The 15,000-nt window shown below is 44.1% G+C and overlaps 1 protein-coding gene across 1 annotated transcript in view; it reads right to left on the bottom strand.

Annotated features, from left to right (window-relative positions):
- LOC143037757 (uncharacterized) overlaps positions 1-15,000 on the bottom strand; it is a 766,745-nt gene that overhangs the window by 713,798 nt on the left and 37,947 nt on the right. The window contains exon 3 of the mRNA XM_076206310.1: positions 5,912-6,018. Within this exon, the coding sequence (XP_076062425.1) occupies positions 5,912-6,018 (107 nt within the window). The remainder of the gene's footprint in view (positions 1-5,911; positions 6,019-15,000) is intronic.

Below are 15,000 nucleotides of genomic sequence, written 5' to 3'. Positions count from 1 at the left end.
TCCTACTTGTTTTCTTCTTCTTCTTCTTTCTCCTCCCCTCCTCTTCCTTCACCACCTCCTCTTCCTTCACCCCCTCTCCTCTTCCTCAATTTCTTCCTTTATCCCCACATTCTCCTCCTCTTCTTCCTCTTCCTCCCCTCCTCCTCTTTCACCCCCTCTTCTCCTCCTCCTCTTCCGTCTTCACGATCCTCACGAGAACCACGAAGGCAATTACGAGGGAAGGAGTCAATTGCCACCACGCGCCGTCCTCCTTCCACCTTACGTCATACAGATTAACCTCCCCCCCTCCCCCCTATCCCCCCACCCCCCCAACCTTCCAACCTTGGCCTCTTCGTCGTGTCGAGGGCCACGTACTCACTACGCCTCAAACCCATTCACTTGACTAGATCAATTTTATTCAACTTCGGGTAGGATGAGAGACTGTTGGAGCTTACACAATAACATCTATACTCTCACCCTAATTTAATATTATCACCCTAATTAACCATCACCTTAAAACTAATCTGTTTCACCCTAAGTACTTAGGGGTGAGAAGTTATGGGCCTTAAACAATATAGATTTCTGGACATTAAACAAATTCCAAAAACAAAAGAACCCAATTTAGGTTAAATGATGAAATATATTTTTGCCTTAAACCGTTTTTGAATTATTTTACAAATTAGTCAAATAATCTAGGAGCAATTTTGCAAACGCTTACTTAATATACATAATATCTACAAAAAAGGAACATAAATAAATGAGAGAGAAATGGAGAGAGAGAGACAGAGAGACACAGAGAAAGAAAGAGAGAAAGAGAGAGAGAGAAGGGGGGAGAGATAGTTAGAGAGAGAGAAGGGGGGAAGAGGGGGAGAGAAAGATAGAGAGAAAGAGAGACAGATAGATAGAGAGAAGAGGGAAAAGAGAGAGAGAAGGGGGAAAGGGGGAGATAGATAGAGAAAGAAGGGAGAAAGAGAGAGAGAGAGAGAGAGAGAAGGAGGGAAGAGGGGGAGAGATAGATAGAGAAAGAAGGGAGAGAGGGAGAGAGAGAGAGAGAGAGAGAGAGAGAGAGAGAGAGAGAGAGAGAGAGAGAGAGAGAGAGAGGGGAGAAACTACGGCAACCACTAAATGGTGCCTCCACTACATGCCAGCTGACCCAATGACTCTTCCCCCCCACGCCCCCCTCCCCTCCCCTCCCCCTCTAATACCTCCCCCAATTCACATGGCAATGTCACTGTCTATGTCAGGTAAGCGACAAGAGAGTGACGTGCGAAAGTCACCTAGTGACGTGACAAACGAGGGCCTATTTCGTCATTACTGGGGGAGGGAGGGGGCGGGGGGCGACACTACATCCGGGGAGCGTGTGTCACTTTTACACGACACCTGTGGCAATTCTACGACACCTGCAAGTGTCACAGACACCTAAAACCAACGAAAGAAGGACGGCAATGCACTCAACCATAAGTGTTTGTGTCTGTGTGTATGTAAACAGCAATTACAAGTGTATGTGTATTTGCATGTGTGTGCGTGTGTGGGTCAGGGAATATATAAGGTTGGGCATGTACACATGCACTATCAAGGAAACAAAAATAAAGACATGACAACATAACTCGATATCTCCGGCCTTGGATTATAAAAAAAAAAAAAAAAAAAAAAAAAAATCCTCTTGACCTTACCTATGCGATTACAACGGTGTAGCAATTACCGATAAACACGAAACTCGAATTGTGTCACTGACATACCTGACATACTGACGTTATTTCTCTCGCTATGCAATTAATAATTACCAATACAAAGTACTAGGAAGGTGTGATGACTTGCTGGCGGATGAGGGTGGGTTGGGGGTGGGACAAAGGGGTGGACAAATCGGCCACACACCCCTTATAATGGGGGAGGGAAGTCTCTTTGATATTTATATATGTATGTTTGTATACATGTGCTGCATGCATGTATGTATGTATATATGCGCGCATGCATGTAGTTATGTATGCATGTGTTTATTTATGTACGTACGTAAGCACGTATACATGTATACCAGCTAGAAAGAATTCTGCATATCCATTTTTTCCCTATTCTTTCTTCCCGCGCAGCACCTAGCGTACAAGTTAAAGACTTCTCAATCACCCGACGCTCCCCCACACCCTTGCCCTGAGCACCGACGGTGATCGTCCCCAGGGAGTGGAAGAAGAAACGGTCTACGTGACCCAAAAGGATAACAATAATTAGATTTCCCTACAGATGCGTCAAGCTGGGTCACAGAAATAAATAAACAAATGAATAAGTAAATGAACAGATAAATGAATACATAGAAATAAAGAAGTCAACAAAGTACGTCTTTGACTAATCCTGTCTCTTGCCGGACTGTGTGGTGTGTACGTATTGTACGTGTCTACATGCATGTGTGTACGGTTGTGTACGCGTGTGCATTCTGTGTGTGTTTCACCATTGTCTTGGATCACGTGTTGGACTCATGATCGACAGCTATTTCCCTCCCGGAAGTGTGTGTGTGTATTAACCTTGGTCTTTGGATCACGTGCTGGACCCGTGAACGACAGCTATTTCTCTCCCGGAAGAGAGCTCAGAGCTCGTATGACCGATCTATGGGTAATGCTGTGACCTTACACGCACACACACACCCAACTCCCCGCCCACGAGTTGGAGTAACGACTCGAAGCGCAGCGATACTGAAATTCTTTCAGCCCTGGGCAGGATTCGAACCCGGACCGCCGTAGTGACAGTCTACCAACCGCGCCACCGAGTCGTAGTTGTATTATACGGGAAGGGAAGCTATGCTCGTAGTGACCCGTTTTTGTATCTCGCAAGATCAAGTTTGTACTTAAATTCTTGTATTGTGTTTGCGCACACTATTTCTTTATCCAATTTGTTCCATATATCTATGGTGTGTGTGTGTGTGTGTGTGTGTGTGTGTGTGTGTGTGTGTGTGTGTGTGTGTGTGTGTGTGTGTGAGAGAGAGAGAGAGAGAGAGAGAGAGAGAGAGAGAGAGAGAGAGAGAGAGAGAGAGAGAGAGGGGGCGGACGGGCGTGCGGGTAATATCTATACACGCCTAAATGTGACCTAAGTGTGGTCAGGAAATATTGGGGACACACAAAGGGGCCTGAAACCCGACACGATCCTAGGCCTATGACGCAAAAGAACTGAGGAGTAAGGAGGAGGGCGAAGAAGGGAGAAGAGGGGAGGAGGAAGAAGACCGAGGGGGGCAAGGAAGATAGACACAGAGATGGAGGTTGATGATTAAAGGAGGCAACGGAAGGATGGGCGGACAGACAGATGGAAGGAAGGATGGACGAAGGAAGGAAGAATGGAAGGAAGGACGGAAGGAACCAAAGAAAGGATGGGTGCATGGAAAGAGGGCGTGTTATGATGGTGGTGGAGGAAAGAAGAGGAGAAACATAATCCGCGACCACCACCATCAGGGATCAGAGTGGGGGGTGGGAGCCCAGAGACCCAAGGTTGGGTGCCTCGACCGTGCTGGAGCTTAGGGAAGGCGAAGGAAGGTCTTTGGGGGAGTTCATCAGGGAAAGGGAAGGGAATATGGGAGGGGGAAGGGGGAAAAGGGAGGAATGAGGGGAAAAGGCGAAAGGGGACGGGGAAGAGGGAAGGGCTGGGGAAAAGGGAAAGGAAAGAGGGGAAATGGGAAGGGGGCGGGGAAAGGGGGAAGGGTAGGTCAAAATGGGGAGGGGAGACGAGGGGGAAAGGGTGGAGCTAGGAGAAACGGGAAGAAAGGGAAGGGGAAACGGGAAGGGGGAGGGTGAAAGTGAGTGGAGAGGAGGGGGAAGTGGAGCGGGAAAAGAGAGGGAGAAAGGGCAAAATGATGGGATTGAAAGGGAGGATGTATTATTATTATTATTATTATTTTATTTATTTTTTTTTAGGTTAGTAAGGGCGGGACTGGGAAGGGCAGGGCTGTTACGGGCACCGAGCACCGGGTACTCTAAGTAAGGGCAGGTTTGGATAGCACAATAGCACCTCCAGACAGAAACACATATGCGCCAAGCCACACCATCAACACTATTTGCCGGTACCCTCACTAGTACAGTTTCCCACTTACCACACGTCAACCCAATTCTTTCGTGAGCTTGTACAAGCGCTTCGTTTACTTTTCGTTCATCACTCAGCTATTTCCTGTTGCCTTTTCATTTCCCCTCTGGCGCATTCCAAATTACACTCATCGAACTCACCTATGAATTTTTCTAAAAATAACCATTTCCACTGATGCTGTACCCAAAAATAAGGACATAAGCGATGGTAAACTTCAGCCCTTAACAAGAGACAACCAAGATTATTCCCAAGAAGAACAGGATAGGAAACACAACAGAATACATACGTGCACCCTGCCAGGCCACCCCATCAAGCACAAATGTTAACCGAATGCTTTAACTCTGGGAGAACACACAGAAACGATCACAACATAACCGGGGTGGAGGACCTCGGGCGGGGGTCATACAGGGCGCTCGGTTTCTTCCGTAAGTCACATTCCACGGTCACTGCGGGCAATGCAACAAAAGCAAGACACAAGTGAAAACATGTCACATCTTTCATCACCTCAAAGATCCGTCACTACCACCTCTTCCTCCTCCTCCTCTTCTTCTTCCTCCTCCCCCACAACCTTTTCCTCCGCTACCACCATCTCCTCCTCCTGCAACCCGACTGTCTCATGCACTGGTTTGGTTTCCCCGCATGCCTCCTTCATGACGGGGCCAGCCGCCGCCCCACACACGAGGGAGGAAAAGATGGCTTTAGGCAAATATATTCCATTATTTCACCTTCTTGGAAAACTCTACAACGACTCACGGACATTCCTCTGTGGTCCATGCCCACGCCGATATGCACACACACGCACACATATATTCACACAAGCCCACACACACAACCACTGAGGTTGTGTGTGTGTGTGTGTGTGTGTGTGTGTGTGTGTGTGTGTGTGTGTGATAGAGAGAGAGAGAGAGAGAGAGAGAGAGAGAGAGAGAGAGAGAGAGAGAGAGAGAGAGAGAGACAGAGAGAGTGTATGAAGAGTATGTGGATACCACTTCACACATTCGTACGACAAAATATTAGATAAACTAAACTATCTATTTCCTCCTAAATAGTTATTTTATAACATTATCTACTGTATAATATACAGGCAAACGAATAAATGCATAAATAAATAAACAAGGACATAAAGAAATATCTGAAAATAAGTAACTAAATAGAAATTTAAAAAAAGTATATAAACAGCTTCTTCGAAATGGGTATACCCGAACTAGGCCCTAAGTTCCTCTACGGACGAGGAACCTCGCCAACCTCGACGGAGTTCGAAGTTCTATTTGGTATTCGAGGGAGGGAGGGAAAGATACCCGAGAACCAGGAAGTGGTTCTTTAAAAGCCAATAAGCCTGACGGAAAAGAATTTCCCCAAGAAACACATGCCTTCATCACCCACCAATCCTGTAACCACTCCCGTCCACTATATCTGTGTAAACATTTTTTCTCCAACGGTCTAGAAAATAAACTTTAACCGAAATATTTTCTTCGAAAAATCCCCTTCGTGGCATCTCCGTTATTTGGAAAATATCTGCAGAAACAAACCAGACTCATTTACCCCATAATTACTTTCACCTGTCAGGTTGGACTGCCAAAAGGTACTTAAAGGTTGGAAACAATTTCAAGTTGTTTAGATAGGTCAGCTATCTCGTGTATCAAGAACACAGTAAATACTTTGGCAAATATAGTGTGTGTTTGTGTGTGTGTGTGTGTGTGTGTGTGTGTGTGTGTGTGTGTGTGTGTGTGTGTGTGTGTGTGTGTGTGTGTGTGTGTGCCAGTGTGTGTGTGTGTGTGTGTGTGTGTGTGTGTGTGTGTGTGTGTGTGTGTGTGTGTGTGTGTGTGTGTGTGTGTGTGTGTGTGTGTGCGTGTGTACACGCATGCCAGTGACTCACCCACAGCTTCTGGTACCGGCCTAATCCTCGGATGAAGACCTCTGTCCAGACAGCCGACACTCCCTCGTCTTCGGCTTCTCCTCCTCCTGCTGCCCTCGTCCTCTTACCTGTGGAAGAAAAGAAGAAACAGTGAGTCACACATAAGGACAGAAAACTACTTATATATTAAGTAAGCATTCTACCCCAGTAGCTGCGGCCGAAGCCGTCACCTCTGCCCTATACGTTTGGTCTGTTAGGGGCAGGTAACAGTCCCTGCTGGGGACTTGAACCCGCAACTAGGAAATACGAGATCTGTACGCTACCGATCACGCCACCAGCGCACTCTTCTTATATAAGCAAACTCAAACAAACTGTAGAAAAAGGTGAGAGCCAAAGTCGGAGCCGTACTTGAACTTTAAGCTTGCTATGATGTCTGGCTGGAGGGTGGACGCATACCTTGGGTGGCGATTTCCCTCATAAGGAAGAAGAAGCCTTTTGGTACAAAGATGATAATTGGAGAGTAGGAGACGGTACCCCACGAGCGTTGCTCTTTTCCTGTATAATACAACTACGTAAACACACACACACACACACACGCTCGACGGCGCAGTGGTAGCGTTCACAATCACTACTATAGCGGTCCGAGTTCGATTCCCACCTAGGGTTGAAATAATTTCAGTACCACTGCGCTGCAAGCTGATACTCTAACTCTTGTGGGCGGGTAGTTGGGGGTATATGTGTGTGTAAGGTCACATCAGTACCCATAGATTGGTCATACTGTATATGAGCTCGGAGCTCTTATCCGAGAGGGTAATAGCTGTCGATTACGTGTCCAACACGAGATCCACGACTATGGTGAATCACACACACACACACACACACACACACACACACACACACACACGCACGCACGCACACACACACAAATGCGATTACGTAATTTAATATTACAACAGACACATTAAGGTCTAGGCCGGCCACACACGTGCAGTTTAAACTGACAGTTACAACTGTTCAGTTGTAACTGTCAGTTGAAACTGTACGTGTGTGGGTATCTTAGTGATACTGAGATACCCACACACATGCAGTTTCAACTGACAGTTACAACTGAACAGTTGTAACTGTCATTTTAAATTGCACGTGTGTGGCCGGCCTTACACTTCAGAACATCGTCCGGCAGTTATCCGACCAAAAGGCCAAAGACTAATGTTTTCCAACAAGAAGGTCCGATCTTTGGACATATGAAGGGCAAATGACGTTTCTTAAAAAAATAATAAATAATAATAAAGGCAGTATCCTAAGTTCGGTATCCATTTCAACCCAGTTCAATCTAACCCGTTACCGCTAACTACCTACACTATTTCGTGGGGCAAGGCTTCGTTAGGCAGAATGCTGTAACAACGACAGAGCCCAATTCTTACAAAAATGCTCTTCTCAGTCCATAAAAAATTCTCTGTCGCCAGGCGATTTAATTCAGCTACTGACGTAACCCCACACGGTTCGAGGTTGAGCCCTCTGAGAGCCATGACTGATATTTTCTATTGCAAATGTCGCCAGACGATTTTAATCATCCCAGCGTGTCTCTTTTACCTCCCGCCAGGATATTTTATTCAACTGAGGGAAAGGATCTTCAGGTCTCTGAAGGGGTAGACTACCTAGCCCGGACAATGGGGGCACCAGATGGGCACCCGCGTCCAACCACGTCTTCAATCTCCACTCATTCAACCGATACGGACTATCAATCCTACTCGTATTACAAACACTGTCCAGGCTAATTACACAACTCCACCCCCTCTATCCTTCACCTCCTCCTCCTCGCACCTTATCTTTCCTTTCCTCTTGGGGTTATATGAACAGAGGGAATGGGAGGGAGAGAGAGAGCGAGAGCGAGAGAGAGAGAGAGAGAAAGGGAGAGAGAATGGAAAATCTAACTTCACTTCCTCAAATCCAGACGATTTTGTTCAGCTTTGAGGTGCATCTCGTCAATATGGGACTAAAGAGAATCATTACAATCACGTAATGTTAAATAGAAATTAAATAGATGTTTTGAGAATCACGGAAATTATCAAGATCAACACAGGAGACACGTAAATAATAAGCAAGTATATATCAATATCAAACTTCCCCCAAACATCTTTTTTTTTTATCCACTCAGCTGTTACTCGCAAAGCAAGGTGGTTTGATATGGAAAAGGAGCATCCCCTGAGCCAGACACCTCACTACTTCACCAGCAACAACCTTCAATAAACAATGAAAAAGAGAGACTATATGATTTAGGACATAACGTGCAAGAACTGAACAATGAAAGTCATACAAGACTATACAAATACATCAGAAATAACTCTCTCCCCTCATCTTCCCTCTATCCCAGCAACCGCTTTCAATAAACAATGAAACATAGAGAATATGATTTAAGACATAATGTACAAGATCTGTATTTTGCAAATCATACATCTAAGACTATATAACTACGCCAGAAGTAACTCTTCCCCCCTCATCTTCTATCCCAGCAACCGCTTTCAATAAACAATGAAAAATAGAGAATATAATTTAGGACATAATGTACAAGATCTGTATTTTGCAAATCATACATATAAGACTATATAACTACACTAGAAATAACTCTCTCCCCCCTCATCTTCTCTCTATCCCAGCAACCGCTTTCAATAAATAATGAAAAATAGAGAATATAATTTAGGACATAATGTACAAGATCTGTATTTTGCAAAATCTTACATATAAGACTATATAACTACAGCAGAAATAACTCTCTCCCCCCCCCTCATCTGCTCTCTATCCCAGCAACCGCTTTCAATAAACAATGAAAAAAAGAGAATATAACTAAGGACATAATGTACAATATCTGTATTTTGCAAATCTTACATATAAGACCATATAACTACACAAGAAATAACTCTCTCTCCCCCCCCTTCATCTTCTCTCTATCCCAGCAACCGCTTTCAATAAACAATGAAAAATAGAGAATATAACTTAGGACATAATGTACAAGATCTGTATTTTGCAAATCATACATATAAGACTATATAAATGCGCCAGAAATAAACCCTTCCTAACCCCAACTACCCTCCTTTATATCCCCTTCTCGCCCGTTCAGACCCAAAATCACGTACTCCACCCACGTCACACACGCGAACGTGACGCAGCACGTACGCACGTACGCAAGTTCACGCATGCGCACACCTTTCGTTCTCAAGTAGACACGTGGACTGTCTTTTTCTATCACATAATAACCCTCAAGTACTGTGAGGATATTTGTTTTGAAAAGAACTCCTACGCACGTACACACCACCGTTCTCGTGTATATTTGTGAGTAGTTTCTTCCCTCAAATATCCCTTAAATACTCCGAGGATATTATTTTCAATACAACGTATCCAAAATACCCAGTTTAATGATGATATTATGTAAGTTATTTTAATACAACTCTTCCTCAACAGTAGCGAGTATGATACGTATCCAAAAATACCGCCATGTAATAGGAGACTTCCAGGGCATTACTAACCCAAGAATAATTGTAGCAACACCAGTCATCTTCAATACACACGGGAATAATTCCTATGATGTAAAACAGGATAAATGTACAGATATCTTTAAAAAAGCTTCTTGTTCTCTCTCTCTCCGTGTGTGTGTGTGTGTGTGTGTGTGTGTGTGTGTGTGTGTGTGTGTGTGTGTGTGTGTGTGTGTGTGTGTGCGCGCATTCACCATGGTATTCACCATGTTCTTGGATCACGTGTTGGACTCATGATCGAAAGCTATTTCCTTCTCGGAAGAGAGCTCAGAGTTCATATATGACCGATCTATGGGTAATGCTGTGTGTATACTGTGATTCACCTGTGATTCACCTTGGTCTTTGGATCACGTGTTGGACTCGTGATCGACAGCTATTTCCCTCCCGGAAGAGAGCTCAGAGCTCGTATGACCGATCTATGGGTGCTATGACCTTACACGCACACACACACACCCAACTCCCCGCCCACGAGTTGGAGTAACGACTCGAAACGCAGCGATACTGAAATAATTTCAGCCCTGGGCAGGATTCGAACCAGGTACCGCCGGTACCATCATACTGACAGTCTGGAACTCTACCAACCGCGCCACTGAGTCGTGTGTGTGTGTGTGTGTGTGTGTGTGGGCGCGCGCCTGGGCCCCAGGTCGTACCAAAAACCTTCTGTCTAACCACACACGCGCACGCAAAAAAAAAAAAAAAAGAAAAAAAAAAGGCCACGCCCACAAACACAAACCTACTTGGTCAGTCCAACATAACCTTGGAAACGAGCCCTCCTACTCTATGCATTTATCGTAAATCTTACTGGACAAGCAACTGTTCAACCAATCCAAGCGATGAACAATAAAACACATATTAAGAGGTAGCATGGCTAGAAACAACCGTCCACAGCCTTTTGTATTACCATATATGGTCATATTGATAAACATACATACACACACACACACACATATATATATATATATATATATATATATATATATAAATACATACATATACCAAGGCTTTTTCCCCCTTACAAGGGAGGTAGCCAAAAAGAAAAAGGTACAAAATCATTCCCACCCATTCCATCCCTGAATACACTCCACACCCCTCCACCCTCCCTCTTATCTTATACACACACACACACACACACACACACGAGTATATGGATAGAACATACCAAATACGGACATGCCCATGTGCCAATTATATGTAAGAAACCAACCACAACACAAATTTTCGAGAACAAGCTGGAACAGAACACTATTGTATGTACACAAAACATAAAATGAGAAGCACGCGCACACACACACACAAACACACACGCGCACACACTCATACACATGACTCGTGGCGTTGTGGTAGAGTTCCCGGTCGCCACTACGGCGGTCCTGGTTCGAATCCTGCCCAGGGCTGAAATAATTTCAGTATCGCTGCGAATCGTTACTTCAACTCTCGTGGGCGGGGAGTTGTGTGTACGTGCGTGTAAGGTCACAGCATTACCCATAGATCAATCATACTCGTATATGAGCTCTGAGCTCTTTTCCGGGAGGGAAATAGCTGTAGATCACAAATCCAACACGTGATCCAAGATCATGGTGAATCACTCACACACACACACACACTTCCTCAGGTGACAAGGAATCAATTGTAGAATTTCCCCCACACACGCTTGTGGTGAAGATTGTACAACTGAGTGTTGCTAGGGTGAACATTCTACAATTTATTATGGCACGTTATACATAATCTAACCTAACCTGACCTAACATTCTACAGTACAGTTGATAACTGCTTGTGATACATAACCTACCCTAACCTAACCTGACCTGACCTAATCTATGTTAGGGTGCAGAGTTTACAGTTGATCAGTGTGTGTGTGGATTCTACAATTGACCCGTGATAAGTTGCAAACCCAATCACGAAGGAAGATTTCGAAATTTGAATGAAATCATCTGGCGACAGAGCGACAATATGAGGGTGTACGAGTCACTGGCTGAAGAAGCCTAAGGCAAAGCTGCGGCAAAGCCCTGTGCCGCTTTCCACGATTAGTATTATGAAACAACGGCACGACGAAGGGCTTGGAGGAAGCTCTGAATAACAAAGCAACCCAACCACACCGCGTTATCGTTACGCGACCGAAACGTTACATCTTGACCTTAACAACCTCTACAGCAAACGACTTAAAAAGGAAAAATATATAAATAAAATAATTATATTAATAATAATAATAAATAATAAAGACAATAAAATTTCCTTAACAAATCAAGACCGAGAATAAGAAGACAAATTAAAATTGTCCACAATAAAAGGAAACAGAAACGCGTTTCATTTCCAAATGAATCAGTTGTCGGCGCCATCTGCACGCCCTCTCTTCACTTTTAGTTCGACTTGGTGCCGCAAGGGGTCAGAGTCGTCGCCGAGCCAGACCCATGGCGGGAAAATGTGACCACAAATTGCCACGCATTTGGCCAAGGGAAACAAAATTCTGGGACGTAATAACCCTAATATTCATTAGATTTTTCTTATAACCCGTGTGGAATTATAAAAGAAAATAGTGACATATAAAATGTGGACTATACGTGAATTTCCTTTGGAGGTATTAGGCAACTACGTTTCCTTGAGAAAGTGACAGTTGTCTCCTTCCTGCCGATGAGATGAATTGTGATGTTGGGACGCACCAACTGTGGATGTCCATCACAGATCAAACCGCTGCGTCTAATACATAAATAACTTAATTCACTTAATTTTTTTTCAAACTCAATAACAGCGTTACGCGATCACATTTACAGCCGCTAGCGAGGACGAGTGATTTTTCTGATACAATTTTCTAACATGAAATCCTTGTAAGAGCGTTGTCAGAAATATAAACGAATTAAATAAAAATGTTCCTTTGCTCCACGAGAGAAAACGGAACTGGCCGTTGGCGTCCCGGAGCGAGAGTTGCCAATTCGTACTTCGGGAGGAGACCAAGGTCAGCGCACGCGGCCATGTCTGGCTCTCCCCACCCCCCCACCCCTCCTCCCTCACAGCCCCGCCAACCAACCGCCGCCGCCACCGCCAGCCCTACATGTTCTCCCTCATACACTTCCTAGCTTGACTTCACCCAACCAAAACAGACGCATAACTACCACCATAACATAAACATATACAAGCATACATATATTCACACGCACATACATATACATATATATATATATATATATACATATATATATATATATATATATATATATATATATATATATATATATATATATATATATATATATATACACAATACTACATGAACACCAACGAGCACACACACAAATACACACACACACACATTTCTTAAATCACTGATTCGTGACCATCTTCCTCCGCTCCAGGCACCGGGAGAATGGTTGCGTCCTTCCCCATCTCCCGTTTACACTCGAGATCGCCCAGAGCAGCACATCCGGGACCTCCCGAGGGAAGAAAGGTCTTCACCTAACCTGAACTTTCTACTTTAGTTATCATTATCATTATATATATATATATATATATATATATATATATATATATATATATATATATATATATATATATATATATATATGGTTAAACTTAATGGCAAGATTATTATTGCAGAGTTTTTTATCTGCCTTTTCTCTTTCTCTGAGAATCTTTTTCCCTTCCACGGGAAGTTGTCTTATAATGTCACCATATGACATTGTTTTGTCAGTTACTTTGGGCATGGCTTTACCAAAGTGAAAAACTGGCCAGTTTTTCTCTTTGGTAAAGCCATGCCCAAAGTAACTGACAAAACAATGTCATATGGTAACATTATAAGACAACTTCCCGTGGAAGGGAAAAAGATTCTCAGAGAAAGAGAAAAGGCAGATACAAAACTCTGCAATAATAATCTTGCCATTAAGTTTAACCATACATGCTTGAGAGAAAATCTCCTGCCCATATATATATGTATTTATATATGTATATATATATATATATATATATATATATATATATATATATATATTTACTTTTCATTTACGGAGCATGCATTCTCATCTAGAGCTGTCCCTCTCCCCTTCCTTCCCACCTCCAATTCCTCCTCTTTTCTACTCCCCCCTCCCACCAATATCTCCTCTTCTTCCCCACTCTCCTTCTGTCGCCACCCCTTTCCTCCATTCCTCTTACAACCCTCACTTCCCCCCCTCTCCATCTCTCACCACGTCATCACACTTAGCTTCCTCTTCACCTCACACCCCTCCCTTTCTTCCCTAAATCCCGGATTCCCCTTCCTCCCCCCCCCAACTCACTCCCCACCCCATTTCCGTCCCTCTACACTAACATTTCACAGGATCCACAGGCTTTACAGTCCCTACGTAGCGATCATCCCTTAATTCAAACATTGAACTACTACTTCTTAGGAACACACATGAACAGAAGAGACCATTTGGTCCTTAGCTGGCATTCCCACTTCCCCACGGTTCTTGTTAGTCATGCCCCTTCTCCTCATACCCCTAAGGAGTCCTCATTCCTTCCACTCCCCCCCCCACCTTCCACCCCATCCTTACCCCGTGTAGGATACGAACTGCTTAATATTTATGCAATCGATAATTCGACGAAAGCACCCATATATAAAGTTAAATTTTGTCTAGTTTGAGTCAATCAAGTAAGTACGCTATATAATGTAATGTGTGTGATTCACCATAGTCTTTGGATCACGTGTTGGACTCTCTCCCGGAAGAGAGCTCAGAGATCGTGTGTGTGTGTGTGTGTGTGTCTGTGTGTCTGTGTGTGTGTGTGTGTGTGTGTGTGTGTGCTACTGAGTGTATACAAGAGCTTATGTGTACAATCCCCTTGAGCCAGCCGATTCGAAGATCAATCAATGCCTTTACGGGGAGAGGGGAGGGGGGAGGAGCAAAGAGGCCTCCTACATCACGTGGGCCACCACCTACAGGAGAATAGATGTGATCTGGCCTCTCGAAATCTGCACACCTTCACTTACGGGAAAAAGAAGCCCATCCCATGTTGTTGTTGTTGTTGTTTTTTTAACTTGAATTCGACATATTGATCCCAGGGTTTCCTTTCAACTTAATGAAATTATGTACACTGATGTTGAATTTCATATAATAACTTACATTATTTTCTAATTGTGCCTGCAAAGTCCACAGATCTAAAATAAATTTATTTTCACTTGGGAGACAGTCCTTGTGCCCAATTAAAAGTCAGACTAGTTTTATTGGTGACGGTGATTGTGGTAGTGCTAACTGGTGATGACGACAACAATGATCACAAGGAACGTGATAATGACGAGGGTGACCATAACGATGATGGTGATGATAGTGATGGTGCTTGTGGTCGTAGTTGTCGCCTGAGGTCGTCATGCGGCTCACAAGGTGTCGGGGCATTGCACGCCCGATTCTCAGTCGGGCGTAAGCACACTCAGGTATAAGCACACTCATAAGTAATTAAACTCTTCTGCTGGGATTCGAACCCTTGCCTGAGCGGCTTGCGTCTTTATAAGACAAGGACCGTACCACTACGCCATCCTGACCCTACAAAACGAAACGACTTAGTTCACGGCCCAGTCGTTCCGCCGAGGGCACAAACACAAACACTCATAATTGGCACACA

This window comes from Oratosquilla oratoria, chromosome 23 (assembly GCF_046742065.1).
Source record: "Oratosquilla oratoria isolate Oo_2021 chromosome 23, ASM4674206v1, whole genome shotgun sequence".
In the NCBI taxonomy this organism is placed as follows: domain Eukaryota; kingdom Metazoa; phylum Arthropoda; class Malacostraca; order Stomatopoda; family Squillidae; genus Oratosquilla; species Oratosquilla oratoria.
This window is presented reverse-complemented; position numbering and strand designations above follow the sequence as displayed.